This window comes from Ornithodoros turicata, chromosome 1 (assembly GCF_037126465.1).
Source record: "Ornithodoros turicata isolate Travis chromosome 1, ASM3712646v1, whole genome shotgun sequence".
Taxonomy (NCBI): Eukaryota; Metazoa; Arthropoda; class Arachnida; order Ixodida; family Argasidae; genus Ornithodoros; species Ornithodoros turicata.
Window position 1 is genome coordinate 16,885,422 of NC_088201.1, and position 27,382 is coordinate 16,912,803.

At 45.9% G+C, this 27,382-nt stretch overlaps 1 protein-coding gene across 2 annotated transcripts; it reads left to right on the forward strand.

Moving 5' to 3' along the window:
* Positions 1 to 382: 382 nt before the first annotated feature.
* On the forward strand, positions 383 to 26,502 carry LOC135397292 (cubilin-like). Of its 2 annotated transcripts, XM_064628755.1 has the most exons (11): positions 383 to 538; positions 14,195 to 14,385; positions 16,157 to 16,298; positions 16,727 to 16,923; positions 19,257 to 19,589; positions 19,788 to 19,950; positions 20,047 to 20,228; positions 21,529 to 21,688; positions 22,307 to 22,420; positions 22,555 to 22,776; positions 26,348 to 26,502. In XM_064628755.1, exons 1-11 carry the CDS (start codon positions 451 to 453, stop codon positions 26,464 to 26,466), a joined length of 1,911 nt encoding a protein of 636 aa, XP_064484825.1. In that variant the 5' UTR covers positions 383 to 450; the 3' UTR covers positions 26,467 to 26,502. The 2 variants fall into 2 exon arrangements, with proteins under 2 accessions (XP_064484825.1, XP_064484835.1); XM_064628765.1 differs by lacking the exons at positions 19,788 to 19,950; positions 20,047 to 20,228.
* The last annotated feature ends 880 nt before the right edge of the window (positions 26,503 to 27,382 follow it).

The following is a 27,382-nucleotide window of genomic DNA, read 5'->3' on the forward strand; positions in this document are numbered from 1 at the left end:
GTTGCTGTTGTCGACCTCATTTTCACCGTGTCAGACCGATTGGAGTTGTGGGGTAGAATCACGACACGGCTTATATTCCCTCGGGTGGAATGCCTATAGGCGAGTCCTCATTTTTTCCTCTTCCCTCTGAAAAACGCGAGTCTACCCTAATGACAAAAAAACATTACAAAAGAATGGTTCTGCAGGAAACCTTCAAGCAACGGTACAATAAGGCTGCAGGTCGTGGTGTGCAGCAACAGCGCCCACACAGCCTTCTAATGCATTTCTTGCTGCAGACCCCCACTGTATTAACGAAACATTGTCGTGCGATGGCAGCCAGCGGCAGTCATCCGGTGGCTGTTCGGACTTTGAGCGTGTTTCAGACAAAGGAAGGGAGCTGCTGCGTAGCTCAGTATTATTTTTCCCGCCAAGGAACTTGACGAACTCGGTGATATCCAATGTTACGTTTCTATGTGCGCTCGAGTATTCTCTCGCTTCCTAAGACTTTGGATTACTTCGTCTGTGCTTAGCTGGATTGCTGCCGAAGCTCGAAATGCATGTGAGTGCTTGGTTTGCGCTAACATGTTGTTACGCTTGAAGATGTGCATTAGTAATGGCGTACGACAACATTATTCTGAGTTACACTTATTGTTGCACTTAACGGCGGAGGCAATGGTGAGCTGTCAGTGAACCAGATATGTTCATTGTTTCGGTGGCACTATACACAAGGCATACAAAGTATCCGCCAAGGAGGGAGCAACATTTAACCGTGTATGTAGTTCAAAGACAATGTTTACTACGATTTCATTTACTACGAAGTCGCATATCATTATATGAAGTCGCATTTCATTATGTACTTTTACGCTGGGCTTTCCCTAACCGTCATGAGGTGTGATAATGTGATTCGAGCACAGCTACAACCTATACGTCATTTGTGAATGAGTTAAGGAAATGGTAGTTGTGTTATAGCAAAGCTATCCGCGATTTAGTTTCCTTTTCGTTTGTTTTTATTTCTGCTGAAAACGATACACAATGGGCAAGTTTGGCCCTGTAACAGAGCTAGAGAAAGCCGAAATATTCTGTAATTTACGCTAGTAGAGAGTAGAACTCATGGTGCAATACGAACGGACCTGCTGGTCATTTCTTGCTCATGATTAGAGCCCGGATTTTATTCGTGTGATCCTAAGAGTGCCTTTTCAATACAGGAGCACGAATTGCCTGTTGGGGAACCTCCTATGGGGTTTTGACAGTGCCTATAAATGCCTATTCCGACGTTGGTGCCTATTTTGTTGTAGGTGCCTAAAACTCCGCTTAAACATCGAAAAATGCCTATAATCGCATTTAAGAAGTGGCGACAGTCCGTTTTACAGGCGAAATCGACATCGGTCACCTCGCACGACATTTTGGAACCATCAATTCAAAGAAGCGATTATCTCAAAGTTACTGGAATGTAAGCTGGGAATTGAAAATCAGTTACTCAGTACACTCGCTTACTCCTTCTTCCTCTCTCTTCCAGAATTGCGTTTTTGTTCCTTGGGTCGCTATTATAAAATGTAGGCACGTTTCGTAACGGTTTTGTCGAAATCTAAAACTCTAAGCGCTGTTGCGTGCTTACATCTAAGAGAGCTCTTCAGTTTCCATGTTTCCTTTTTTTTACAACTAATTTGACACACGGTAAAATGCTGGGGAGGGGATGTGACGTGCGAAGGTAGGTACAATCCCTCCAGTTTGGCGACCTTTGGGGATGTTGCCCCCCTTTCCTGCAGTCAGTGCCAGCAAGGCACACGAGCGAAAACGACGTTCCGTCAGTGTGAGGAGACTTGATCACCCATATTTGCTAGCGGTTGCGAGCCATGTGGTAATGCCGAAAACAAAATCTAGAAGGCGGGGCTTAAAAAATTCTAATGAAGAAATTTGCGACTAAAGCTTTCGACGCTCGAAGCCCATCTCGCATATCGTCCGTATGCTGGCCGCGACAAGTCCTTCTGAAGTGCCGTGGAATGGAGGCAATGGCAAGCCTTGTGACCGTAGTAGGATGGACAAGTTTTCCATTTCGTGCAGCAAAAAGATTAGACAAACAGTCACAACTCCCATTTACGGTATTGTTCTTGCAGATGGAACTGATTGTTCACTTTGTTTTTGCACTTTCAGTACTGTAGATGAAAAAAATCGACAAGTTGTAGTGCCTATAATGCTGCTGATGATGATGATTAGGATATTTTAATGGCGCAAAGGCAACTTGCCTATAATGCTCTTTTTAGTGCCTAAATCGGAGTTTTTAGGGCGTTTTATAGGCGCCTAAAACAAGGTTTTTTCATGCCTATAAATCCGGACTCTACTCATGATATCAAGTACGTTTCTATGCCTGCATATGTATCTCAAGTGTATGGCCATGCTGGTGCGTTTGTTATTAATGTGCTATAGGGGCAATTGCTGCATGCAATAAAATCGTGGCGATTTTAATAAAATCTTGTTTTTTTTTATTTGTACTCATACGCTACACCGTGACTGGCAATGACACTGTTTTCATGTTTTAGTGTGAGCTATGATATATTGCATAGCTAAAATGAAAAATGAGACACGAACTACGAAGGTACGGGAAGTAAGAAAAAGGGGGCTACACTCTTAAAAATGAACTTCACCACATAGCACGCTCCTAGCCAACCACTATCCCGAATGACAACGTTCTCGCCCCTGATTTGTTGAAAACGGGAGGAGGAGCCTATTTTGTGCCGTGCATAATGGCACAAAATAGGCTCCTCCTCCCGTTTTTAACAAAGCAGGGGCGAGAACGTTGTCATTCGGGATGGCGGTTGGCTAGGAGCGTGCTATGTGGTGAAGTTCATTTTTAAGAGTGTACGTGTTTACATTTAAGATGTTCAGTTAAGGGCAATGTCTACCATACGGCGGAGGCTCTGTCCGTCAGTTATGACGATGGCGGTCCCTGACGTAGGCAGTCCGTTTAACTAAACATCTTAAATATGAATAAATAACCCCCTTTTTCTTACTTCCAGTACATGCGTAGTCCGTGTCTCATTTTTCATTTTAGCTACATAAGTTCGCGGTCGTTCGAACGAGCATAATAATAATAATATATATTATTTTGCTTGGCTCATTATGCAATGCTGACACTATGTAGACACACACACACACACATAAATGGGATGATGATGTGGTGGGTCATTCTCCGCCGTTATGGCGCTACACTGCCCCATTGAGCTTGTGGAAGGGATGAGAAAGTGATGATGATGGAAAGGTGTCCTATTAGAGTTTGTCCATTAGTCCTGTGCCGGAGAGGAACTCAAGAACAGCTCGTAGGACTTGCATCAGATGTGAGGGGTCCGACCATGGTCCAAGAACACACTATGTAGAATAGCGTAGCATGATTCTAATTTATGTATGTATAATATGTATATTTCAAAGCACATCAAGATAGCATCTAAATAGGGTCTAAATGTGCGCATTTTGGAGCGTCGTGACGGGCACGTAATCATTACTGGGTAGTTTCATTTTAAATCGAACAACGTGTGAAAGTCGTATGTTTTAATTCGCCCAGAAAAAATATATGTTTGAGGACAGTTCAAACGACGCAAATCGCGCCACGTGCGACGCTCGTGCGTGGAGTAGTTTCCGCGTAGGAGAGGGGGAAAGTCTGAGGCTGCTTGAGCACGCTTTCTTCTGGACCGACTTTGACGGGATCTAGCACCGCTAATTTTATCTCTAGGAACTGGAGGTTTTTTGTGATTATAGGCTACACCATAGACATTGTCGACAGCCACCCACAGAACTCTGAGAGCCACAGATTTTCTGTTAAAAAATGCCAAACTTGGCGTAAACGTTCAAAAAGTCCAAACTTTGTTACCGATTTTCTTCATGACCGAACGTCTCAGAAGATCGAGCTTAGTGCCATTCGATAGGACATTGAAAGAGCTTTCGTGCTGTATAGAATTCATTTTTCTCAACCCAGTTGTTTCTGTGTTATTAGCTTGAGAATCACACATGGTAGGCGAAAATTGCCAATGTTGCATCTCAATTTTCTCAAAAATGCCATCTTCGATTTCCTTGATTATTTTTCAAAAGGGGGCGTCATGTCTCTACCTTAGACGCCAAGTGAGACAATCTTTTATTTTTGCCTGAGAGACGCGCAGCGATTTTTTTGTCAGGCAGGGTGCACGAGGCTGCGGCCTTGCGCGCCCCACCCACGAGCACGCGACCTTCAACCTCTTCTTTGCTACATGTTTCCCGTTGACGGAGAAATCCATGACCACACTGCGTGAGCTTGTTGTAGTGTCCCCAGAGCATCACTTTACGTTTACCCAATGGTCTCTCAGTTCCGTCAGGCTCATTCAAACCGTGGGAGAGTACATGAGTTGCCTGTGCGCCCTTGACTTGAAGCCCCAGTTCGACGAACATACCGAGAAAGCAGTGAGAAGAAACGAAGCGCTTCGTAGAGATCTTTATCCACTGGTAACACCTTAGCTTTTGTTTCAGGTTGCCGCCAGTCCCTCAGGCAGTGTGAAAGGCACATCCTTTTCATTGGTAAAAGAACGAAAACCGAAAGTTTCGAAAAACGTAAAATGTGCCTATTGCGAGACCCCTGCAGGTGGTGGCTGCCACCATTGGATTAGCATTATCCGATAGCTTTAGACATGACCTTTCACATGATATAAAGTGACTGGGTTCAAGCGCATTCTTTGTCCGCCTAGTATCGCAAAACCACGAGTGGTACGCGAAAATTTTGCATGTTCGATCTCAATTATTTCTAAAAAGCCGGAATATTTTTCACGATTTATTCCACAGGGGCAGAACTATGCCGGTACTTTGCGCTGCTGGTAAAGTACCTTTTCTCTTTTTGATTGAGACGTAGGGCTACCTTTCCGCGGAGCGATTTTTCCACACAAAGGCGCTCTTCGTATGTTTACGAGCGCGTTTTGTTTCGTAGTCTTTGCTTTGTAATTTAATGCCCAGATGTTGCGTTATGTACTTATTTTGCACTTATGGTACGTATGTTTATTTTTTCCTTTGGAGACGTAGGGCAATACTTTCATGGGCGACTTGAACTTGCTATTAAGCACTTTTATGGGAGTCGCACGCACGACGTGTGCGTATACGCACGTTCGCATATTCACTATTCTCCCGCACATGTGCTTGAGGCAATGCACATACGCACGCTATGAGGCTGTCGTGCGAGTTAATATTAAGAAGGCAGAACTACGGCCACAGGGGACAGAAAGTTACAACACCTGAGAATACAAATTTGTGGTCGCGTGGTTGCAGTCGCCTCTTAACTTGGGCGCAATAAGTGATAGTTCCGAAGGTGTGCATGCTCTCTTTAATTAGTTTTATGCTCCGTAGCGTTATTTCGGAACCACGACGAGTGGTACAAAACCCGTAAGACCGCTGTGATGACAGTTGCTGCTCTCAAGTATAACACGTTCGCCCTCACCGAGATGTGTCAGTGTCACCGTGGGAATCAAAATTTCCGACGGAACAACGCACAACTAAAATCCCTCGTTTCCGGTAGCCGTAGGTACCTTAAACCCCCGGTGTGGTCTTCACTAGTCCTTCTGGCATCCATGCGCTTGAACCCATTCACTTTATATCATGTGAAAGGACATGTGTAAAGTTATCGGATGATGCTAATTTAATGGTGGCAGCCACCACCTGCAGGGATCTCGCAATGGGCACATTTTACGTTGTTCGAAACTTCCGTTTTTCGTTCTTTTACCAATGAAAAGGATGTGACTTTCACACTTCCTTGGGGACTGGTGGCAACCTGAAACAAAAGCTAAGATGTTACCAGTGGATAAAGATCTCTACGAAGCGCTTCGTTTCTTCTCACTGCTTTCTCGGTATGTTCGTCGAACTGGGGCTTCTCGTCAAGGGCGCACAGGCAACTCATGTACTCTCCCACGGTTTGAATGAGCCTGACGGAACTGGAAGGCCATTGGTAAACGTAAAGTGATGCTCTGGGGACACTACAACAAGCTCACGCAGTGTGGTCATTGATTTCTCCGTCAGCGGGACACCTGTAGCAAAGAAGAGGTTGAAAGTCGCGCGCTCGTGGGTGGGGCGCGCAAGGCCGCAGCCTCGTGCACCGTGCCTGACAAAAAAAATCGCTGCGTGTCTCTCAGGCAAAAATAAAAGATTGTCTCACTTGGCGTCTAAAGTAGAGACATGACGCCACCTTTTCAAAAATAATCAAGGAAATCGAAGATGGCATTTTTGAGAAAACTGAGATGCAACATTGGCAATTTTCGCCTACTATGTGTGATTCTCAAGTTAATAACACAGAAATAGCTGAGATGAGAAAAATGAGCTTTATACAGAACGAAAGCTCTTTCAATGTCCTATCGAATGGCACTAAGTTCGATGTTCTCACAGGTTCCGTCATGAAGCAAATTGGTAACAAAGTTTGGCCTTTTTGAACGTTTACGCCAAGTTTGGCATTTTTTAACAGAAAATCTGTGGCTCTCAGAGTTCTGTGGGTGACTGTCGACAATGTCTATGGTGTAACCTATAATCACAAAAAACCTCCAGTTCCTAGAGATAAAATTAGCGGTGCTAGATCCCGTCAAAGTCGGTCCAGAAGAAAGCGTGCTCAAGCAGCCTCAGACTTTCCCCCTCTCCTACACGGAAACTACTATACGCACGAGCATCGCACGTGGCGCGACTTGCGTCGTTTGAGCTGTCCTCTAACATATATTTTTTCTGGGCGAATTAAAAAATACGACTTTCACACGTTGTTCGATTTAAAATGAAACTACCCTACTACCGAGTTACGTATTCACAGTAACTGATAGCATGCATGGCACGGCAGTCTAGTTTTTACTCACTGAAGCGTTTAATAATGCTGTTTATTTTTCGCGCCCAAGAACGGCTTGCAAAGGCCGTGGTTCTCCTACATGTTTCTTATCATGGTTACACGTTCTTGCACGTTTGGAGTAAAACACGTGTTCATACACGATTTCAAAAATTTCGAACATATTTCATCCACGTAAAATTATAAGTTAAGTGGCGTATTAGGTAGATAAAGAAAACGACGTGTATCCGCGAAACGTCAAGACAAGGGCCGCCCAGCACAGCAGAAAACACATGTTTGCTAACAAAGCAATATTGGGAGATTGTGGTGGCACGTGTTTACATTCTATTCTGGAGAAAGATCGCGCCAAGAGCGTAGACACTTTGCCGAAACTAGAATGGCAAAAGGAGAGATCAAGTCTCGGATAAGAAAACAGGTCGTCGCTACATGGTTGGTCCGTCGCCATCACCGGCACCCGTTGCTACGATCAATACAGCATCGAGTCTCCTCCGAGTACCGCCGACCCAAAACACCGTTCATCTTTGTTCGGTAATAGTAGAAGAATATATTCCAATCTGTGGAGCGCCTTCCCTATCCGTGTGAAGGCAGCCTGGGCATTGGATTCCCTTTTGCCTCCATGATCTTAGACTTGGTGAATAGCACAGAGGCCATGCAGGATATGCACACACACTTGAGTCAACATTCCCAGATCCTCGTGCACGTGTTTCTGATGGTCTTCGACTAAAATACTGAAGGAATGCAGCTGATTGCTTTGGGTGATATCCACCGTACACGTTATGAAGGTGTTTATTGACTCACTAATAAAAAAAATGGGCTTCTGGCACGCGTGATTAACAATAACCCCCTGGCCTACACAACTGTACTAAGATGATTGCGATTGTCAGCATCAATGGGTCTCGTGGCATTGCGCAACGAGGCTGCGCGCGTAGTGTGGCGACGTTCTGCTCGCGACACGGTTGTCTAAAATTGCCTGTCAGTAGTTTTGCAGCCTATATTCCCTTGATTGTCCTATAATAAATGGTCTTGCAACGCCTGGAGATTTAAGATGGTTTAACAGAGCGTCGAACCGAAACGTTTTTCGGTTTGTTTCGGGTTCGGGCATAAAGGTTCGGTTCCGGTTCAGCTCCGGAGTTCACGTATATCGGTTTGATTCACCGGTTCAGAGGCTGTAAACCGCTTCGGAGCCGGTTCGAGGTTTTATTATGCTACAAAATTATAGATAGCCACTAAAAATGATACAAGATACCTAAGTTAGTTTTTCTAGGGATTTATATCTGTTTTTCGACCAACAGGACCCCCTTTGATCCCTTCCCCGAGCAACGTGCCGCCAATCTAGGCAGGCAAACCGGAACCCCCCCCCCCCCCCCCCGGATAGGATTTAAATTGCGAAAAACAAACAAAAAATAAAGCGATATGCCTAGATTATAGCGGTAACACGTCATCTGGAAGTGGAACGTATTTTTTATGTAGCATCTTCATATGGCAAATGAACTAGTCACTATTGCTCAAATGAACATCCAACGCCCCATCGAAGTCTGAAGACTTGCCTTCGGTTGGTTCGGTTCCGGTTCAGCCCCAAGATGGCGCTAGTAATTACAGTTCAGTTCTGGTTCAGTTGCAGCTAAAAATAACGGTTAATTGCGGCTTTCGGTTTCGGTTCCGGTTCGGTTCAACGCTCTGGTTTAAGCCACGGGGTGCTGATTTCAGACAACCGTGTCGCAAGCAGTACACCCATGGCGCAATGTCCAAGTCACGAGGGGGACACATAGGAAAATTATGCGCGTTGGTTAGAAAAAAAGTATTGATGTTCTGATGGGAGGTATGACACACTTGTGAGCGGAACATTTACTTCAGTGTTGCCCTGACTTGCCCACGGTCGGAATTAGGAAGGACGGTATCTCATGGTTGTGTGTGCTGACCTTGAAGATTTCGCGCAAACTGTGGTACGCTACTCACACCACGACTGCCACCGCGAGATGTCATTGTCTAACCTGGCACCAGGGCAGAGGGGGGGGGGGGGGGCAGCCGGGAATAGAGCCCCGGGGACCGGGTCTCTTCTGAGCCTCGCCCGACCCAAGGCCCGACGGTTGTCAGCACCGCAGGAGACGTGAGGTGGGGGCTCGGGCAAGACTCATTCAGAGTCATCCCCGAGACCTGTAATTTCTCCTGCCAGCCGCGCCTGGCACGATTCTATGATTTGCACTCATGGTTGCAGGGCAAAAGATTTTCATTTCATTCTGTCGATCTTGTTCCTGCCGTGTGAATTCAATACCGCTCACGAACTAGTCGAGGGTGGGGGATGAAACGGGGAATGCACAGAAAGGGTGGTCGCAGCCGTACAGACCTAACTAGCCCTGCGAGAATCCCAGAAATATTTTGTTCATATTGACGTTGATGTTGTCGTTCATCATAATGCAAAACCTGTACGCGTGGAAGCGCTTGTTGACCATGTCATATCAACCAATATGCATCCTTCTACAAGGGCGTGCTGAAAAGTTCTAGGCCCGACCCTCTTCCAGATATACGAACGCGATCTCTTCGTCGCAGACACGAAGAGCGATTCGTAGCGGAAAGAGAAGAGAGATTGAATATTTGTAACGCGAAGGGCGTTCATTTTTGCGCGGGGGAGGGTGGGGGGACGGATCTATTTATTTGGATAGGAAAAGTCAGTCAGGAAGGACGGCTTGCTACTCCTTGCCGTCCCACACACGATGTCACAGGCTATTCAGGAGACCGGTATCACGCAGGTATAGTGGCGTGCCCTGTGCCAAGTGTTTTGCGCGGGTTGTCAACGGCACCATGCCTACTACAAACGTGAAATTTTCAAAAGTTGGAATACTAGCTTTAATAAAGTTCCTGTTCGTCAGAAGAAAACTCCAGGAGAAATATAAGAAATATATGAGTACATCATGTGAACATTAAGTGGCAGCGCCCATCATACTCAACCGTGAAGAAGTGGTGTGCCAACTTTCAGCGTGGGGATTTTTAGACCAAAGCCGACCGGAAGATCAGGGAGACCTCCAACGGTGTCAACACCCGATCGGCGAATCTCGGCTAAAACAGTTGCGAAGACCTAAGGCATATCCAGAGAACGCATTGGGTTTGTAGTTCATGAAGGATTGGGTATGCGGAAGCTGTCAGCCAAGTGGGTGCCGAAATGTTTGAATGCCGACAAGAAGCAACGCCGAATGGATGCCTCCAAGTTGCGTTTACAGCATTTTCAGCGTTGTAATGACATTCTTCTTGAGCGACTTGTTACGGTTGATGAAAGGTGGTTGCATCACTATAATGCTGAGGCAAAACAACAGTCCATAGAATGGCAACACCCGGGCTCTCCGAGGCCGAAGAAATTCAAGACTCAACGATCAGCGGGAAAGGTCATGACCACAGGTTTTCTGGGACAAAGAAAGTGTTGTGATGACTATGGGTGGCTATGCAGCATTCTACTGCAGCTTGCTTTTTCGGTTAATTGATGCTTTGAAAGAAAAACAGCGCGGGAAGCTAGGGAAAGGCGTTCTTTTTTTGCAGGAAGATGCACCGACTCACAAAGCAGGCAAGACAAATGCAGGTTCCGAAGGATTTGCGGTTTGAATGCATTGAACATCCGCTGTCCTTGTCGGATCTTGCCCCATCGGACTATTCTTTGTTTCCAAACCTGAAAAACAGAGTTTGGAAAGAAAGAGGTTCTCGGAGGTGATAGGAGCAACCGAAGCCTATTTCGGAGGGCAGACGTCGGATTTCTTTTTACAAGGGTTTAAAAGAAGGTTCAGATACGATGTGTCAAGTGCGTCGAACTTCGAGGTAAATATGTCGAATTGTAATAAAGGTTTATGACTCTAGGGCGCGTTCTTCCTTGTCTGGCCGAGATCTTTTCAACACCCCATCGTAATGTCTAACAAGAAAGTGTTTGTCTGGTATGTTCTTGAGGTTATTTTCTTTATCTCGTGTCGTATGTATACGTTCAGTACGTATACCGTACAGGAAACGTGAATGTCAAAGTTGATAGGTGATTCGCAGGCACTTCAGGTCTGGCGAGCCAATATTTCTAACACGAGGCTGCCCTTGCCTGTAGAAGAACAATCTCGTGCGCGGAATATTGGCCCCAGACATGAATTACCTGTATCCGCATACCTTTACCGCTTCGCTAGATTTTCTACATTCCGACGAAGCAGATTGGTGAATACGTTGGTTGGGTTGGTGGTTGGAAAAATAACAAGGGGAGGTTGAATTCGCGCAAGCGAATTCTGCTACCCCCAAAAAAACGGAAACGGTACGATTGCACCACAGAAGGTGCGAACGCACCACAAAAGTTCACCGGGTGAATACGTTCATATCTATGCCGTCTCATACCGTGTTGCTGTTGGAGACGCCTGCATTCCCATTAAGAATTTCAGTGACAATGCTTAGCGACTTTCACCTAACGCAATCTGATCCCAACGAGCCAATATATTTCCTTGTTTTGTTTTTCATTTACCTCACATATTGGCGTCAACAGTCTCAAACAACAACAACTTTATTTTGTTATCATGAGTGAGGAGGTTCCATCGCCGGAGGCAATATTCTACCCCATTACTGGTGGTAATGTAGTGAAATGCCTCACAGTCGCCTCACAGTGGGGACCGAAGTCCCACTTTGTCCAAAAAGGTCAGAGGTGCTTTGAGGGCAGAGTGTTGGTGGACTAGGGGACATGAAAGTTTATTAAATGAAAAAGGAAATGCTGGGCTGGGCTGGTGGGATGGATTTGGCCATGGACCAAGCAATTTTTACAAAGTGAGGGGGGCGAGGGTCCAGCTGATTAAGATACCCTGAAAGTGTGGTTCGGGAAGATTGGTAGTGCAAGCAATGGAGAAGGCTGTGCTCTAGATCTTCCAGATCACCGCAGTGACGGCATCTGGGAGAGTCAACCTGTCTCAGGCGGTAACGCCACTAAGCTGAAAAAAAGCCACATTAAGTTGAATCCGATGAATTAATGCAGCGTCTTGACGAGAGGTGTTTCGTGGCATCCGGAAAGTGAGCGTTGGATCAACTCTTGTAAGCATAGACAACAAAAACAAGCATAGCTAGCTGCTCATTACTCTGTTTCGTCGCACTGTTGTAATGTTTTCGTTTCATCGCTTGGGGCGCTTCCCGTAGGCTTAGAGCAACGCTTTCTTTTCTTTTCTCTCTTTTTTTTTTTGCTTTTTGTTTTTTCGTGATTATAACCACCTATATTGCATGTCGTTCCAAGTAACGCTCGAGCGCAAAATGCTATCAACCAACATGTGTGGCGCTTTCACCCCGATGGAAGGACATCGATGGAAACAGCTTCTCCCCTCTGCATCGCGGGGGGCTTCACCGAGGACGAAACTTAGCTTCTAATGAGATTAGGAACGCGAAGCGCCAAGACAAAGGATGTCCTCTACCTCACAGGACGAAGTAAAGACGCGTCGTGCAACTCCTGCGACGTCGAAGAGAACATATAGAGCACATCCTGCTTCACTGCAGAAAATACAAACATCAGAAGAGACGCCTCATTGGATAGAATGAAGAACTTCGACCACCCAGCTCCTTTACTAAATAGAATCACTCATTTACCCCACTGGTCCAATGTCGACACGACGTAGGGCACAAAGAATAGTACTAAACTTCATGAAGGAGAGTGCCCTCCTAGGAGTCATTTGACAGCGAGGGGAAATACCCACACAACACACGAAAATGGTGACCAGCGGACAGCTCAACGGACCATTGACGGTGACCTATACGGATATCATAGCCTCCGCCGCCACCACATATGAACATTGCACTGCACGGGGACATTTCTATGTGTAGTGTGTTCACTTTTATTTTCTTTGTTTTTTGGACAACTTGCCGCCCTTTCAGGTAGGCAGACAGCATTTTCCCGTAAACATCACGCGACGCCACGCGATTAACTGGTTCTGGTAGCGGAGTCCAACCTTTACCGTCTTTATGCTGTGAAGTACTTTATTATTACTTTTTACGTCGGCTGCCGGTAGATGAAAAAGCAAATACGAATGGTTATTATACACTTCCGTGGGCTTAGTAAAGGCCGTCGCCTGATGCATTTCGGAGTTCAGTGTCTTAACAGTGTCCTCGAAGCGCTCTGGCCGTGGCACTCCCGCGTCGGCCATCGTGCATTCCGCGCCGTTGTTTGCAAATGTTTTCGGGGACATCGAAGCGGACATCAAGCTTTGACGCGTAGCGACATCACGAATGCAGTACCCGTGGAACCTAGGCACGCAGAGTGACTGGTCACGCCGAGTCACGCAATAAACTAGTCAACTTCGTTGAACCTAGTCACGCACAGTAACTAGTCAACCTAGTCACGCACTTTGTGGAACCTAGCGGTCACGCACAGTAATCCCACACACATACACACATGATATATCTTACTGTTTTCTAGCTATTTTTTTCACTCGTTCATTTTATTTCCTGTCACTTCATCACTAACCCCACCAACCCCTAGTGGTCGCATGAAACATCTCGCTGGGCCTTTTGGTCAGACATCTCAAAGGGTAAAAGGGCTAAAACATACACACACGACGATGTAAAAACCACACACACACGAACTACCCTATGGTCGTAGCGCAGTCAACTGTAAAAGCGTTCTGGAGTAGTCAGCTCCATATTCGCGGAACTACCACATCCACATTATTAAAAAAAAAGAAAAAATCAAACAACGCCGTCACTGAAATCAATGAACTGCTCATGATTTTTATACATCTCAGACAATAATGGAAAACGCAAATAGAGGGTGTTACCCTATAAAAGTCTACCCGTGACGCCATGCCGTATTCGGCAATTACTGTATTCGCACATTGTGCGATCTTTATATAAAGCTCATAAGGACAATTAATCTTGGTAAATTTCAAAGTGATTGAGTGCCGCAGCACGAAGTTATAACTCAAAACGTGCAATTCCCATAGTCAAAACAAACAAGATGGCGGCGTTGAGAAGAGCACTTGACATGCTGCTCCCCACACGAGAACGTGTCGCATATCCTGCCAGCCGGATGGAAGTGCAGTTTTCATTTCGCTTTCGTGTAACTGTCCTATTTTGCTCAGAACTAAGCAACGTGAGGAACGAAAAATGCCGACGCATACTCAGCAGACGACACCCAAAAGGGATGTCGTCTGCTAACTGAGAGGCGCCATCTTGGCTGTTCTGGCTACGGGAACCTCACGTTTTGCGCTATAACTTTGCATTACGGTGCTCAATCACTTCGATATTTCCCATGATGGAATGTCCTTATGAGTTTTATACGTAGGCAACACATTGTACCGCCTGCATTGAGTAATTGGCGAGCACGGCATGCCGGCGCGGGTAGACTTTCATAGGGTAACACCCTGTAGTTTCTTCTTATACTATGCGAACGTGCTTTCAATTTTCTTCCAGCATGTGGAGGCTTTCTCACGCAGTTCCGGGGCCACTTTCAGTCACCAAATTATCCTCACCACTACGACGACTCTGCCGTCTGTCGCTGGTACATCTTCGCTCCCAAAGAATTTGCCATCCTCATCGAGAAACATTCCATCGACATCGAGGACGACGCATCTCGCTCAGACTGTCCTTACGATTACCTCAGGGTACTGTATACGATGTTTGCCGTGAAGTGTCTTTGTATCAGCCTTTACATCGCCAAAACAACCAGTACTGGCAGAAGGCCAGGAATTTTATGGCGTATGACATGTCGTACGCGTGCGCTGTTCCTCTCGTAGCTCCTTTGGTCTGTCTACTTTGAAGAAGCGAACAATGAAAGCGATTGATGCAGCTACGCGATTCACGAACAAGATTGTGTAGCTTCACAGAAATCCGCTTACATGAAAACCCACAGAAATCCACTCACATGAGAACAATGACGCGCAATGAAAAGTCTATAAAGTGAAGCTCGTGGAATAAATAGCAAAAGCAACGTTCCGTGATGGAAGGCAGCCGTTTCTCTTCTGGAATATTATCGCAGGCAGAACATTTTGTTTCGTTTACTTTCATACGAGAATAGTGAAACACAAGATGAAACTGCGAGTTTGTCTAAGGATACTGCCGCAGTGCACATACATCTTGGCTCGGTGGAAGGGCTGAATTAACAACAGCGGGTAGCGCAGCGGCAGTGTGTTGTCCCTCTCGGGGGAGCTGCAAGATTAACTGTTTGTCTGCGACGTGTGGACGTTGAGTTAGACACAGAGCTTAAATGAAGTGCAAATTCTTTCGCGACTCTTCGAGTTCTTTTCCTTTTAAAGTAATCTGCACTTTGACGTGATTTTTATTGCATTGCGTGTCGTGGACATATCAAGGGTACTACTATATGGTTCAGTGCTCCACACCATATGCCCGGCAAACGCTACGGCAGTAGGGTACACAGAGGGTACACAGAAGGTGCTAGTATGCAGGCACCCTATATACGGCAGTAACATTAATCGACAAAAGTAGTCATCAATGCACAGTTCGGCTGGGCGCAAATATATCCCACAGATGCAATTGAACTGTATCAAGGGTATTAGTAAGTTTGTCATCTCATCAGTTTGTCTGCAGTCCAACAACGCGTGTTTAAAAATTGCGATTCATCACTTCTTTTATTTTTTTATTTTTTAATGTTCCACTGACATTGCACTACACGTAGCTGCACACGTCACCTTGTGATCAGTACACCGTCGTCGCGCCGACATCCTTCACACGTCCTGGCTATAACATTATTCACCATTCTCATAAGTATTTCTATCCACATTGGTTTAGCACAGGTGTAATCATATTGAGCGTACATTTTGATGTATACGTATTCCACCAGGATGCGAAAAGTTGCCCACAACTGAGCAGATTTTGCAAGGTATCTAAGAGCGAAGTATAACATTACTATAATGATAGGTTATACTGTTCTTAGGTCAGTTATGAAGTTATTTTTAAGAAAACGCCTAGTACCGTAGCGTGATTTTGTCATTAACCAATGTCGAATCGGATAGTAATAGTGCAGCCCGGAGAGACCTGCCATTGGAAATTTGTAAATTTAGAATGAAACGTCACCAGTGCTTCAAATTGCAATGCTGTGCACAATCCATGGTTATCTAAATGATTTAAACGTCGTTAAAGCATGCAACCGTTGAAACGCTAGCTACTTTTCGAGTGGCACCGTGTGCGTAGTTTCAATGTCATTATCTTGTCTCACCAGAAGGCACGTTTTGCGTGCGAACGTCAGGGACACTTTGATCGCGCACGTATAACAAAGCATGGCTCTAGCGTTATCATCACAATGTATTCACAGGGCCACCGTGCAGCATGTATTTCTCTATGACTTTGAGAAGCTACTTGAGTTGTTAACATTATTTAGGGGACATTCTAATCTTCACGTCATTCGTTTTACTCCAGTATTCCTTTGGCAACTGGAAGAAAACCTTCTGCGGAAAGGGAACAGTCGAACCCATTCTTCTAGACACGAATTTCGTGACTGTTATACTGAAGACCGACGCCAGCATGTCTGGGTCTGGCTTCAACATTTCGTACAGATTTGGTAAGCCGACATTAAAAAGCACTGTCTATTATTGCGTGTCATTCCACGTCCCCGGAAGAAAAGTCCGCCTAATTCTTTGTGTGTTAACGCAAAAATCATGTTTACACACGAACATTGTGAATGAGTTTCTACGGTGCCGGTTATAAACGGAAAAGCGTAAACAGCTGCAGCCATTATCTCGATGTTCAAACACATAAATACTCACCGGCACTGCATATCAAAGTAATATTCTGCTCAACACCGCAACGTTGAGTACACAAACGTTCATTCATTCATACCGATTCGACCACCTAAACGACACCAGCATAGTGAATGAGAACTTGATCGGGTACGGCAGAAATCAATAATTCGGTAGCGCTGGACGCGCGCGCCTCAAAACGCAGGATGTTGCCACTGGATTACGACATTTTTTATTGTTGCTTTTCCAGTGTTGCCCCCATGCTCGAGAACCTACGTCGCTAACGAAGGAGCGCTCGAGATCCCAGAGGACAAAAGCAAAAAGACATCGCTGCTGCGACGGAAGCGGTGGTGCTTCCACAGCGCCAGGGGCAATACTTATCAATTTACGTTTGATTATTTTGATCTCGTTGGAGAACCACCGAAATGCAAGCATATGTACGTTAAGGTACGTCGCTATTTTTATGCAGGATACGAGTGTACTTAACAGCGAAGTTCGGCTGAACGTCTTGTGAAGCTCTTTGCATTCTTGGTGTCTCTGCAGCTGCCCATGCGGGATTGCCTTTTTACAAAATATGCCATCATGCCGTGCTATTTGTTGTACGTATTACGCACACATGTATCGCTGCCTAAATCGGAACTCTAACTACTAGATAAGCATTTTCTGGGTATACGTCCAGAGAAAACTGTGATCACGACCAGTGCCGCAGTTGTCGGTCTGTGGACTAATTTTGCCCACCTGAGGATTCGTGAACATGCGTCGAAATGTCAGCACACGCCACACGGCGCACAATATTTGACGTCCCTCGCTCTGGACGACATGTCTAAGCAACTTGTACCTTGCCACTAGGCTGTTCGCGTCCTTGGCAGGGTGCGAACCCGCAACCTTGAGATCATTAGCGGACACGTTGCCGACAGATCAGCCGTCGCTTTTTCCTTTTTGTCTTTAATACGTCTACGAAGACAACGACTGTGAGACCATCTTTCCAGATGATCTTCCTAACACGTCCTACGTGCGCGCTACACATGTTCAGCTGGGGTCCTCAAACTTTCTGACCTCAAGGGACTCCTGAACTTCGGCTGGCATGGCCGAAAAAATAAAAATAACCCTCGATCCTAAAGGCGCAGTGAAGTTTAAAAGCCCCTGGGGTAGTTGTTTCAGGTGCAGCGTTTACTAAACTACACAGTCAAGACTCTCACGAATCCCGCTGCATGTTCTCCCGTTCTTTGTGTGTGTGTGTTTTACAAACCTGTATATTAACTGAACCACAGCACGAAGAGATGTAAAAGCAGCAACACTGAAACCGGATATGACGGCAGTAGTGAGCACACGCAGCGAAACCTGCGGGGGAGAACATTTAGAGAATGTGTGGTCAGCCTGCTCGGAATTGGCGGCTCTGGGCATCAGGGAAACCTCCGGGAGCAACTTCCGCACAGCCGTGGGTTAGCATCACGAACGGGAATCGTCACGAATCACGAACGGGAATCGTCACGAATCACGAACGGGAATCGTCACGAATCACGAACGGGAATCACGAACGGGAACAAGGAAATTGAGAAGATCGCAATAAACATCGGATCCCGCGGGACTCCTTTTGTGGCCGCTTGGGCCTTAATCGACCAATGCTTCTTGCGCACGCGTGACTCGCCGCTGGATTTCGGTTTCGTGTTTTACAGAATCGTAGCTTTACTTGCTCGCCATTTTCGAAAAACACATAGGGATTCGGTTGAATCTGGGGGGCTAATATGTCTTAGCGGCCAAGTTAGTGGCCAAGGGTTTACCAGAACACGCTGCGCCGCCGAGTCAACGCGAACACACTCAAAGCGACACGGCATCTTTTTAGGGAATCTTGAAGAACGATAGTGTGACGGCAGACGTATCTACTTACGTGCTTATTATTGGCAGATACATAGCCTTGTTCTTGTCATGCCCACATCGTCCACTACCAGCGGCATGGCCGAGCGGGTTAAGGCGTCCCGCTGATTGGTCGTGTTTGGTTTTGCTTTGCGTTCTTTTTCTTTCTTTTTTTTTTTTTGCTATAGTCGTGACGACGCCCACTTCTGTGTAGCCAACAACGGCGAGCCTATCCTGCCATTACCCCCCCCCCCCCCCCCCCTAGGAGGTGATGGGTTCGCATACTATACCACCCGCTGTGCTGTCTGAGGTTTTCCCAGGGTTTTCCGAAGACTTTCCAGAGGAATGTCGGCACAGTTCCCTCTGAAGTCGGTCCAGGACGCATGCTAACCCCCTGTCCCCCACTCCTCCCTGCTGTCATCTCTCCATCTGTCCACATCTCTACGCCGCTCATAGCCGCAGTTGCTTCGCGGCGCTAACGCGAAATAAACAAAACATCGTTCCACTGATATGTTGCAATACCATTGGCTTCGCCTTACAGCTTATTGACAAAAGGCAACGCAGTTTGCCTAGCCAGTTCAAGTGAGAAGCTGTCGCAATTCACGTCACGCAGAGCTTACCCACAATACCGGCTGTACCAGAAGCGCAGCTGTCGCGCTGAGTGTTGGTGCTGCTTTTATAGCTTATGTGCTTTATTTTGGTATCAGGTTGGCTCCCATTTCGCATGGAGAATGAAAAAGCGCGTTTAAATTGTTTACCATTCTTTGTGACGCTTCACAAGTTTTATTGAGAGCCCCTTTGATGTCGCATGGGAGAGGTATAGCAGCGCACGCATGGTTTGCAGCGCTGCATCAAATCATTTTCGAGAGCTGTACCTCGGAGAATAAAATGCGGTGAATGCGTTACGAATCTTAGGTCTATTGCAGGTGCTAGAAAAGAATGAAGGTCAGATGCGTAGCCACAACAGACTGTGCGGTAAGGTTATTCCTGAACCCGTCCACACTCGGAGCAGCTCTGTGTCGCTCCTCTTCCTCAGCGATAGGACGCTCGAGAAAAACGGTATGCACTTGAGCTGGAAGGTCTTTGGCTGCAACGAAGAACACACTGAACCTTTCGGGCAACTCAAGTTTCCCAAAGAAGGCGTCTTCACTGCGTACCCTGCCACGTGTAAATGGACCATGTACGGCAACAAAGACCAGACCATTGAGCTGACACTCAAGAGGCTCAACATGCAGCGCTGTGATGTGGAGTACCTTCGGGTGAGCAGGGTTCTCAACCTAGTTAACATTTCGGGTAACAGCTAGAACCCGCGCCAGTCGGTGAATTAACACACGAGTGCACGAGGCGATCAGTTGAATAGATTTCAAGTTCATGCCTGCCTCGTGTCTTCCGGGTTCCAGGCTTTTCAGTCTTAAGAGCGTCCATCACAGTCCTGGCTTCAAATTAACTTTCCATAGATATTTGAAGGAGAAGACGAAACACGAATGCTGCTGGACGACTTGTGCACCGTGGACTCGCCGGTGGTAATTACGTCCACGAGGAGGGTTCTTTCACTTCAAGTCCACATGCAAGCGCTTCGGCGCGATGCCATTGAAGCTGCGTACCAGATTAAATCGACATGTACGTTTCAATATGCAACATACGTTCTTAAAACGTGCTTCCTGCGTACCAACAATGGAGAAAATACTGAAAATGAAAAAAAAAATTATGTTACAGCTTGTGGCGGCCTCTACGAAGCCAGTGAAGGATCTGTGGTGTCTCCACTAGATCTCGCAGAAATCGACAGCAGCATTACATGCATTTGGATTATACGGGTGAAGACAAACTATTTACCTCGTATCGAATTCAAGGATTTCAGTTTCACTCAATCTGAAAACTGCACAAAAGGCTATATTGAGGTAAATGTTATTTAGAACTGTTCTGACAAACTGTGTATGGTTGAGAAGTCGTGAAACGGTGAAAAAAAAAAGGGGGGGGGGGGTCAAGTCAAGAAACCGTGATACCCAGCGCTGTCTTCTATCTATTACATGCCTGAAATGACCCTTGCGTCGATAAGCACCTTTTCTTCTTCTATTACGACAAAGAAAGTAGTAGCCATGCAGAAAACCAAAATAAATATAAAAAAAAGAGAGAAGAAATCGTCGATAAAGAACGCTGTGTCTGTGTCGCCCGTCCGTGTTCGTGTCGCGTTCGTGCACTATGTTTAAAGAAATGGCCGCTTAGAATACAGAACCTATACTCGTTGACAATTCGTGAGCATTAGCCTATAAATAAGGGCGAACGTGTCCGTTACCCCTTCTTAGTCTGCAGCTTCGTAGTTGCCTCTGCCGGTCAGTGGAAGGGAACATATATTGCCCTCAAATCATCCGCCCATAGATCATAGCACAGGCATAGCATAAGTCATAGCGCGCATGATCATGACCTGCACACCAGTAGAGCCAACGCTACCTAGATAGAGATGGCCTGCTTAATGCGTCCTGTCTCTGTTTCGCACGTGGACATATAAAGTCGGGATGTCAGCCAATCGCCGCAGATGATTTCAAACCCAGACTTTCTGAGGCTACCAGTGGCTGCCCATGCGGCTCATGGCTATGGCCGTCGACGCACTCACCCGACGAACTCCCGACGAACTCATGCACCCTCTGCGCCATTACCCTGCCTGCCTGCCATTGCCCCCCCCCCCTCCTCCCCCCGTCGACGCACGGTCGTGATTGGCGGACTGATTGTTACGTCACGTCGTTTCAGCGATGAGACTGTTTCCAGGTGTTGTTGTTTTTAGCCATGTGGTGCGTCTCCCCGGTCCCCGAAAGTCGCTTGCTGACTTGCTACCTGCGAGCTGTCAAACAGGTAGACAAAGGCGAAGCGCTCTTCAACTGTCATTGCTGGGAAGATGCTGCTATTGCACACAGAGGAGGGCGCATCTAACAGGAAATGTTTGCTTCTCTTTTCTTTCTATAGGAAGCGCATACCCTATATAACATTGTTGTAGTATACCACTAAAATTATGTCACAAAAAAATTTTGCACCCTGAACTGGTGGGCAGTCATTAATGTAGTATGCGTTATAAATCCCAGCAAAAGGTGTTCCTGTGTGCGGTGATCCGATTCTTGTTGAACGTGAGAGTTGTAGGAGGTAATGGAGGTAGTACTGGGCATCTTACACTGCTAACCCTTTTTTACTTACTATGGTATCGCTCAGGCATATTTCATCAGTCAAGGCAACCATATGCAACTCATGCCCAAACGCTGCGCAGTGGAACCTCCTCCACCAGTGGTGGGCATTGATAACGAAGTACGTGTCAAGATGGTTTTTCCCGTCAAAGACCGCAACACACATTTTAGGCTTCGCTTTCGATCAGGTAATGTGATCGCTGAATATTCTTTGCAAAAGTACAAGTAGTATGAATATGCATCACTTGAGTCGTGAAGACTGTTCCCACCGAATATCGCTATGGTTTGCGAAAGTGGTATACCAGATTCTCTGTGGAAGGCTCCCGAAGGTTTGCAGATGATATGTGTGGGTCTTGTCCAAGGGTGCACTGTGTTATAACCAAAACCAATTTTTCCGCCTAACGAATATGAGTCACTGAAATAATGGTTAAACAGCAAACAAGCCGCTGGCAAAGATCCATAACAAAAACTTGTCGTTCGTGTGCGTTTTTCTTGTCCCTGCAGTCTCAGGTTTTCGTTAAGGACATATGTCGTCGCGGTTGTTTCGGCATTGTCGGCTACGGCTATGGTTTCCCCCCGGCAAGTATTTGAGAAAATGGTGGGTACCTGTTGCATTGCTGATATATCAAACTCCTCAGATGCTTCCTGGGGGACTTGATAGACGCCGTTTAGTACTGGACAGGCGCGAAGCAAGCAATGTACAGTTCATTGTACATCACACTTGCTGTATTGCCATTTATTATTGCCCGCGAGGGATTCGTGTCCTCTCCTGTCTTCAAGCACTTCAGCTATTGTTTCCCTTTCAGTTTGTGAGATCTTGATTATAGCCAATCGTACTGGAGGCGTCGGTAAATCCTACACCTACCCCAGCTTTTATAGGTATGAGTCCGAATGCAGGTGGAATATTTACGCACCAAAAGGTAAGGCAACTCATGCTGATTGTAAAAGCGAAACACTGTGTAGGTGCCTCTAGGAACGAACGCACGATATTATTTTCCATGAGACATGGAGCAGCATACACATAAGTCAAGTGCCGTACACATCTGTTTTCTAGGCGAGAGACTGGCTCTTTTTGTAACGGACCTCAAGTTCACGAAGAGCAAATATTGCGCCACAAGCAGCCTCACGGTCCACGACGGCACACAGCCGACTTCGGCGGCTATCGCTGTCATTACCAAGGAAGAAACCAGAGCATTTCTTTCCACTGAGGATGCCCTTTCGCTGAAGATATGTGGGGGTGTCATCAAGTTTGTCTACATGTCTGTACCTAGCGAGTGTAAGCCAGAGTTCTACGCATTGCCTTTGCAGACATTTCTTGCATCTGCTTGTGACTTTGGACCTTGATCATACTTGAAAACAGATACGACGACATAGTTCAACAAACTTAAGGAGTAAGGACAAACAATGCTTCGAGTGACTAACAAGAATATGAACACAGAGCATGAGACATTCGAAGCGAGAAGAATAACCTTAAAGCAGCAAATGGTGTCACCGCGCGTTGGGTGTACAAATTGCCCTGATTAATGTGCTTTTTACACATGAGTTATCCTACTTGCGATAGCTTTTCTCTCTGTTCAACGAGGGCAAGTACTTGAGCGCGAGCTAAATACAGCACTTGATACTCTGTGCGTTTAAGCTGTCGTGTTTCGTTTTTTCTTCCTTTCTTTTCTTTCTTTTTTCTTTCTTCTTTTTTGTTTTTTATTTTATTTTTTTTTCTCGCGCGCTTATTGAAATCTTGAAAAGGTAATGCACGAGGAGCATTTGAAAAGCGCAAGCTGCACCTTCACACATCGATCGTGTCAAACTTCCATTTGCTGGTTTGAGCAGATGTGTCAGACATCATGCAAGAAGGCAAGAGTCGTACTGTAGTCCCCCCGGATCTTGTTTGGTCTCTTTTAAACTAAAAAAATATGAGAAGAAGGCATTTCTTTGAGTTTGAGGAAGCACAATGAGACGGGTAAACACATTTTGATAACGATCATTGAATTGACGCGAGCTCTCTCGAGCGTAGCTTTTTATCGTAAAAAAATGGTAACACACATAGAGAAAGCTATTTGTTCACATGCCTGTGTTTATTATGTCTCCTGCTCATGGCGATGCTTCGCATGTTCGCGTTCTTCGAACGGAAACAAAGTGCCGTTTGCACTCATAATAGTGAGAAAGGCGACAAGCTTCTCTAGCCACTGGTGACGGCCTTGTGTTGACTGGCCAGGGTGCCAGCGGAAGTGCAACCAAGGGATCCGGATGCGAGACAGAACGGAAATTCCACGGTGGAAGCTCACAAAAGGCAGAGTGGAACGTGATTTGACTCACAGAGCACGGAAGGCACCCCGATTTCCGTGTTCTCGTTGAAGGTACTTCACAGTTCACAACGCGCTTGCCAAAGTCGGAACAATTGCGGGCCTTTCTTCAGTCAGGATGGTTGTGCCAATGCGCTATGTCATGAACATCTTCATTACCCAGAAGGAGAACAGTCTTAGTTCGAAATATCGAGATGCTGCCGTCCTGAGGCTCTTCCCTTAAAATTTCCTTTGCGGTTCGCTGGATTTTCTACCCTCCTACGTTGACTATCCAGAGGATTTTCAAACTGCACACGTATTTATTTCATTTATTTATTTTTTACCTCGAACAACCAGTCATTAAATGCGCCACTGCCTGGAGCTAACGCGGATCACCAAAAGTATCCACGACAGCAGATTGTAAGATGCATGCCGTGCGTCCTCTCCTCGGTGTGCAACCATCTTTACAGCGTTCAGGGACAAGTCATACTAGCAGGACGTCTGAGACACAATCAGGTTGCGTCACACCTCGCGCTGGAATACGAGAGGCCCATTTCGAAAAATTTACAGTTCCGTAAAGCAGCAGACAGACAGGTTACGTTGGCGGCGTAGTTTAACAGCTTGTTGCTTGCAAATTAACCCAGTAAAACAAGTTAGACATGTTACAGGGAACGCTAAATATGTTCAATTTGCAAGTAAATTTTGCGGTAAAACGACTCGGGGGGGCCGTCTGGTGGGAAATAATCCCCAGGTTGTCAAGCAACAGTGATCTGTGTTCCCGACTGGCTTCCTGCTCATGATGACTACGTAGCCGGCGCGTAGCCGACTTCCTTTGTTTTAGACACTGTGTTGTGCGCATGCAATGTAGTTTTGCCGCCGTACTTGACGGGCAATGCGCAGTTGGCGGCGACTTCGACACAGTGTTGCCCGTAAGTTTCAATTCTGATTTTCTAAAGAACTATGAGCGCAATTGGGACGAAAATTGGAACTGAGGCTGAGGCTATCGAATCGATAAATTTTCTGAGATTGCCGCTCTGCTGCTTTACAGTACCTTTATGTAATAGTTCGCTGTTGACGTTTCGATCCGCGGGCTGCGCAATACCTGATTTAACTATTGGAATCCACACGGGTAGAAATTCTCATGCAGAGAAATGCATGCACAACGTCAGTGTGATGACATTGTGACGGCACGAGGGCGTTCCCTTGGCTCCAGGCTTCGGTCACTCCTACAGAAATATCATTTGCATCTCGCTGCAGAGAATACGTCAGGAGGAGGTATGGTGGTGTTGGTGGTATGATTTGATGTTGCTGGTGATGTTACAAGGAAGAGGACAAGACGAGGTGTGATAGTGCACACTGATACATGACCATCCTGGTTAGAACATCACGGAAGGATTACGCGAGCTGACGAGGAGGTTATCCTGCTTGCTCATCCACGTGAGTGCGGGACCGCTGGCCGCAAAATGCGCATGGCAATGGAAATACGTCGATATCGAGCGAAATGGCTCACATGAGAGCTGTTTGTAGTCAAATGCTTCTGTCAGGCATTTTTATTTTAATTACGTTAGAGAGCGGACTTTCCCTTTAAATAATATTTGAATGTTTGTTTAAATGTTCGTCACGCCTATCATTTTCAGCGGCACACCGGGAACCTGCACACAAGCTGCGATTGGGTAGGGATACTGGATGCCGGGTTAGGAATGACCTAGGATGCACAGTCAACACACAGTGTGATACAGTAGTAGTTACGTGCACGAGAGCGTACAAGAAACCTGCTGGCTGTTTCACGAAAATTCCCCAGCTGAATAATTCGGAAACGCCTGACGGTATCGAATAACCTTCTGTTTCGTAAACATCCTTGAGATATCGGCCACGAGCTGACCAGTAAGTGGCTCATTTGCGTACAAGCATTAATTAAATAAAAGGCCTAAGTTTTAATCAGGCGTTTTCGGTACATGTGCCGTAGCGATCGGGACTTCCAGCGAAAAACATTCCAGAAAAATATCCGCGTCGACACTTGGTGATTTTTTCGAGAAACTAATTTGTTTCGGTTTACATATATCTTGCGCGGAGTAGTGCAGCAATGCGCCCTTTCACTCGGCTATACGGCTCTCAATTACGTGTTCATCCGCCTGGTTCACATAAGGGGGTGACGGGAGATACGGAACAGCCACAAAAAACCCTTCGGTATTCCTGCTGCTTTACTGCGCTCAAGAAATATGTAGACTGAAACCAATGAATTACTCGAAAAAACCAAAGTGTTGATGCCGTATTTGTTTTTTTTTTCCCCTCTGGTATGGTATATTTTTTGCTGAACGTCCACGATCGCTACGGTACAGGTGCCTAAAGCGTTCAACGAAAAACTTTAAAGTAAAAAGTTAGCATTTTTGTTTTTTGTAATTACTGAGTGTATGCAAATGAGTCACTCACTGGTTAGCCCTTGTCGGAAAGCCATTTCGGAATTATTCAGCTGGGGGATTTTCGTGAAACAGCCGGTATATTGCCAAAGTGCTGTGCTTTGCTTGTCTTATTTTGCTGTGAAGTTAATGATTCAATTTCATTTCGCAGCTTGTACAGCAAGCCGAAACAACATAAACGAACCACAGAGTCCGTTCGCCAACTTGAGTCCGAAAACGCAAAGTGATGCTCCAGCCGCATGGGAGGAAGTTGAGCCACTGCATACGTAAAATTAGCGCACCTCTCTTCAATAAATGTCACACTATTTCGAGTGTATCTTTTTAGAAGTGCTTCTGGAACGTTTACAAGTGAACGCTGTCTATTAGTTTGGTACACCTCCAACCCCCAATGCGAGCTTATACACACGCGCAACCTTTGTGTCTGCCGTTACCATTTTCTCTGTTCAGAATACACGCAATTAATGTACAGTGATGCACATACTTAAGATACCATCAAAACGATAACAGAACAATGCAAAGAATACGATGGAAACCGTCGCGCAAGCAAAAGCACACTGAACCCTTGGTGAATGGAGCAATCCCTTATCGCCACAGATTCTGTCGCTGCTTTTTCGTTCCATCTCACGGTATGCGGAGAATGGAGTATAAAGCTGTGCAAACGGAACAGGTTCTAAAAACACAAATATGTAAATGATGAAAATCACAAAATTAGGTGTCACATAATACCAGTGAAAATTTAATAGAATCTGCAGGTTTTCCGTGTTGCCAGCAAATTGTGCAGCAGAGCAACAAAACAAATTGTACATCTCGTAGATCGGAAAACACCTTTCCAAAACCCAACATTGTCCGCGAAAATCGAATATTTGGTACTAGAAGTTGACTAAGAAGACATATTGCTATTATTATCCAGAATATTCAAAGGACCACGAAGGTTATTCGTTGCATGGATTAGAGTGATGGTACGTAAATTCAACACCGTGTCATTACAACTGGCATCGTGTAAAATAATGCACAAACGATGCACACAAACTTTACAAATCTTTCATCTCCTGGCATGACCTAATGAGGAACAGCACGCCGATAATATAATAAAATGCGAAAGACTACTAACTTAAACTGGCGTGTGTACAGCTGTCTGCGGAAACACATCCTTACACATCCATCCACACTTTCCATGCTATATAGG

What these genes read in the sequence shown, in the direction of transcription:
- LOC135397292 (XM_064628755.1), top strand. Translation starts at nt 451, where the DNA reads ATGTGCGCTCGAGTATTCTCTCGCTTCCTAAGACTTTGGATTACTTCG. An exon ending in TGCCGAAGCTCGAAATGCAT is followed by an intron (nt 539 to 14,194) that starts GTGAGTGCTTGG and finishes ATTTTCTTCCAG; the next exon opens with CATGTGGAGGCTTTCTCACG. An exon ending in GTGATGTGGAGTACCTTCGG is followed by an intron (nt 19,590 to 19,787) that starts GTGAGCAGGGTT and finishes AACTTTCCATAG; the next exon opens with ATATTTGAAGGAGAAGACGA.